This window comes from Dendrobium catenatum, unplaced genomic scaffold (genome assembly GCF_001605985.2).
Source record: "Dendrobium catenatum unplaced genomic scaffold, ASM160598v2 original_scaffold_224352, whole genome shotgun sequence".
NCBI lineage: Eukaryota > Viridiplantae > Streptophyta > Magnoliopsida > Asparagales > Orchidaceae > Dendrobium > Dendrobium catenatum.
In genome coordinates, this window is record NW_021542761.1 from 336,228 (window position 1) to 340,877 (window position 4,650).

General features: G+C 37.0%; 1 protein-coding gene across 2 annotated transcripts in view; it reads right to left on the reverse strand.

Annotated features, from left to right (window-relative positions):
• Positions 1–4,449, reverse strand: part of LOC110100556 (cationic amino acid transporter 9, chloroplastic) — a 30,384-nt gene extending 25,935 nt beyond the window's left edge. The window contains exons 1-2 of one of the 2 annotated variants that reach the window (XM_020828118.2): positions 4,112–4,448; positions 1,759–2,171 (exon numbers count right to left, since the gene is read on the reverse strand). In XM_020828118.2, the coding sequence (XP_020683777.2) occupies positions 1,759–2,171; positions 4,112–4,442 (744 nt within the window). In that variant the 5' untranslated portion in view covers positions 4,443–4,448. Of the gene's footprint in view, positions 1–1,758; positions 2,172–4,111 lie in introns of both variants that reach the window. The other variant, XM_028692537.1, reaches the window with a different exon arrangement.
• Positions 4,450–4,650: the final 201 nt, after the last annotated feature.

Sequence of the window (4,650 nt, forward strand, 5' to 3'; positions counted from 1 at the left end):
AGGGTAAAATTAATGCATAAGTGGAGCCATGAAAGGACATGGAAGGGGGCCCATCCAAGGTGGCCGGCGGCATCATGGGGGGAAAGATTTTGTGTGAGGAGCAAGGGTTTGGGTTTCCAAATCGGCTCATGACATTGAGGGAGGATTAAATTGAAATCCTTTGAATTTGAAATTTCGTCATGAATCGGAGTTAAAACTTTCCTAATTTGGAAGTTCCAAATTTGGAAAGTTTTCGAAATTCAAAATTTCGAATTTCGAAATTAGCCGTTGTAGAGGATGGGGAAGAGAGGGGGGGGGTCGGTGAGGAGGTGGTTCACCGGCGGCAATAAAGGGGTGGTGGGCCGGCGGGTTGGGGAGCTTTGGGCCGGCGGGTTTGGGGAAAACGAAAAAGAGCGGAATGACGAGGATAAGCCACGAGTCACGGACTCTTCCAATGACTGGTGGGTGTTGCTTTTGGCCCTCACCTTGGGCTCTCTCTCTCACTTCTCTCTAGCTCTCACGCAAGAAGAGTAAGAAGAAACGAAACCAAATTTTCATTCAATAATTCATTAACCTCATACAATGATACATGACCCCTATATATAGGTCATGAGATACAAGTAAATAAAAGCATAACTAATGACTAAATCGCCCTCGGGGCCCCAACATAACTCACTCACACACAAGGGTAAAACAGGAATACTGAAAACTGAAAATGCATGAATAACTAAAAATATAAGCTCTGAATCGTGGCCATCGATCGGCGATGCTTCCGGCGATACACGTGTCTGAACCGTTGATCGATGATTTCATCATTAGCACCTATAGTACTAAATGGGAATGAATGGAAAAGAACTTGAAAGGCATGGGATAAGGCTATCTAGACCCCTAATCAAGACGCTAACCATAAGAAATGTACGTATATAAATCAGTCTCATTAAAAGTTCTCAGTTGTTAATTAATGAGGCTCAAATAAATTAATTCTCTTTTCTTAAAAAAAGAACTAAATGATGTATATCTCCTTTTGGTAAAATCAAACACAATTAAACCCCAAATGTCAATCAATGGCTTTAATGGATAAAATCAATCATTTGAGGAAATTCCAATCATTTTAGTTCAAATTTTTAAGGCATATGAACAATGAAGTAAAATACTAAAAATATGAATTTATAAAATTATGAGCTGAATTATATAGAAGCTATCAATATGACACAAAAACAATACAACATGGTTTCTAAGCCCTTCACTTTGGGATGGCTGGCTAGGGCATGATCAACTTCGAAGAAGAGTGGAGGTTCAAGCATGGTCATCCTCAACTTCGAAGCTCTATGACTTCGTTATTTTGGGGCTGGCTATGGCACAATTGTGATTGGCTTCGAAGAAAAGTGGAGTCGAGAGCTTTGACTGTCTTCAACTTAGGAGATGGCTGAATAGGGCACAATCAACTTTCAAGAAGATCAGACATGAGATGGCTTAGACCAAAGAGATGGAGATTCGCGATGGCTTTGAACGAAGAGGCGTAGAGAGAGATTGTAACTTCGGCTGAAGGGCACGATCGAGAGATCATGTCACAAGCTGCTAGAGAACTAATATAATACGAGAATTTGACAATTTCTGAAGTGTTGGACAAACATTGGGGTATGTCATAGTCATGCATGCGCCCGGCATAACGGAAGTCATTTGGAAGTGTTCATGCTTCATTGAGTAGAATAAAATGCGCAATGCATGCTAATAAGAATGATCAACTAGGTAAACAAGCTTAATGGAGTAAGAAAATACCTTCAGCAAAGTCATATATGAGTTTACTGCTGATGATTCTTTAACACCATAACAAAGAATTACAGTTAAAATAAGCAGCAATATTGGAGCCAAGATATTAATGGAAAGGACTCCGCCAAAAACTTCCGAGCCTCCATGCCCAATCCAGCTTGGAAAAATGCCCTTAAGAAATGGAAAGAGCTCTAAAAGAGAGACCCAGTAGCTGGCTAGGCTGCGTGCAATGCTTGCAGCACCAATATGGTAATCCAGCATTAGCTGTGCAAAGACAAGAAATGCTGTAAGCTCGTTGAAAGCTGTATATGAATACAAATATGCACCGCCAACCACTGCAGGAAACCGTGATGCAAGCTCAGCATAACAGAGGGCATTCAGCACACATGCTGCTCCAGCAAGAATGAAACTAATGGTAACACCTGCAAAGAATCAAGCAGTCAACAGGTGAAAATTAAAAGAGCAACATAAAAACAACAAGATGAATAAAGTTGTGCATTATCCTAAGCCAAAAAGATCTTCAAGCTCAAAAATGGCATTCATCTCTGCATGAAGTCTATCTATCAATTGATCAAGAGAGAATAAGTGGTCAAGTGTGAAATCTAGTACAGTTAGCACTTTCCAGAAAGTTAGAACTAAAATTAAGGATCATATTGGTCTAAGGGGTTTGAGCAAACATAAATGCATTCTACTTCACAATTATGCGGGTGTTTGGTTCATATGTATTACTACGGAATGGAACTTACCTAAAATCTGTGAAGAAATGCATATTTTCATTTACTGTGCTATCACCATGATTGCCCCTTTCCTCACAAGGAACAATAACTCAATTTCTCAGCAACCAAATAAGAAAGGAAAAATGTCTTTTCACTTAATTTCTCGTCAACCAAACAAGTGAGGCAAAGCAATTCTCAATTTAATCCCTTCATCATTTTCATTACCATTTCCTTTTGACTTGCAACACCCTCAAATTTTGGTTTATAATTATGTCCTACTGTAACTTACTCAATAATTATTTGAAATTTAATATAATCTAAATAGAGATCGATTGCTCCAACTCAAAGACTGATCATTCCAAATTAATATGATTTAATGAAAATCAAATCAATATATAATAAGTGCATGTATATATGAGTTTTTACAGCATATGTGCTCGTGTATCTATGCATTTATGAAATAATGTATATGTTAGTGCAAATTGTTATGTATACATATATTAAGGCACATGAGGCTTTTGGTTTAATCCAATATTGGCTGTTGAAAAATATGTTAGTGTAAGAATATCAAGTGGTTGACCCTAGTCATAGGCTAGAACTTGTGGTTTGGAAAGAGATGAGACAATTTTTGTATATCATTGAACTTCTATCCCTCTTTGGTTCACTCATCAACAAGTGGTATCCAAGTTGATGATTTAGTTGAAATTAAATAATTTATGAACTTTGTAGCTCCCATGGATCTTGATCTGCATCAACTATGAATGAGCAAGATTCAAGAGTGGGTGACTCACACGACCCCTGCACATGGTCAAGAAGACTCTTGATGCATGATACTTAATAAAGCTTTCATTTAAGGGAGAATGATGACTAATGTAGAAAGCTCTCACATAAGGCTTTAAGTTTAGTCTCACATCAAGTAGTTGAAAATATGTTGATTTTAAAATACCAACTAGTTGGCTCTCACCTATAAACTTAATTTTTTTGGTTGAAAATGAGTTTACCACTAGTGCATCTAGCCCAACTTTGATTCCCTTTGGTTCACTCTCTAACAACTTACTAAATTTCATGATATAATTTCATAAGAAAATACTAAGTACATGCATATAAATAAAATACTTGATTAATAATTTAAAAATATTTCAAAGAGTGAATAGGCTTGGTTCAAATCTGATGGTAAGTTGAGTAATTGATCACCTTTTTACTAAATTTGAAATCTAAGTGTTTGTTTTTGAGTTGAGACCGGCTAGCTCAAATTTGACTAAATATCAACCCTTCTTCAAACAAAAAAGACCCTAAGAGAATAATGTTCCTTGCTGGCAGTAAAGTGTGGAGCACTTCAATTCTGATGGTTTCATCCTTGCTATCCAAATTTCTACAATACTGAGAAAAAAAAAATATTTAATTCGCTTTTTTTTACGTGAACTATTTTCCAACTTTCTTATCTTGCGTCACTTTAATCAGTCCAATTTTCATAACATTAAAAACAAGGTAAGTATCAACCTAGTGATGGATATCATAGTTAGAATTAAAAGAAATATTGAAAAGCATACTAAACTATTTAAAAAAAAAAAACAAAATAAACAGATAAAAGTGAGAACGAATGCAAGTAAAATTTGGGGAATAAAATGAGAAGAGCGAAATCTCACCGGGCCCAGCGTCTCGCGCAACCGTACCAGTGACGACGAAGATCCCAGCTCCAATGGAAGCTCCAATCCCTAACAATAGGAGTTCGAAGAGACCGAGGCCGCGAACAAGGCCCTCGCCATAGTTAGTGTGCACTTCGTCTGAGCGCAGATGGCTCTTCCTACGGAGAGCGGATGTGCAGAAACTTGAGAAGAAAGAGCCGGAAGATGATGGCGAAAAGGCGGCGGAGGTGGAGCCTCCCATGCCGGTGACGATCAGATTCTTCTGAGTTCGGTGGAGAAAGGAGTACCTTTTGATTTTTCTGTTGTGAAAAAATTGGTCACTTTCTCTCATACGTTGCTCAAAAAAATCAAGGGATATGTAGAAATCAATTTATTATAATAATATATTTATTATTTAACATAAAATTTAATATTTATTTATATAAGATTTAAAATTTCTGAATAATATATTAATCACTTCTTCTTTTTGACGTTTAGGTCAATAAAGTCAAATTCATACACAAATCACATACACATACTTCGAACCTAAAATTTCTTGA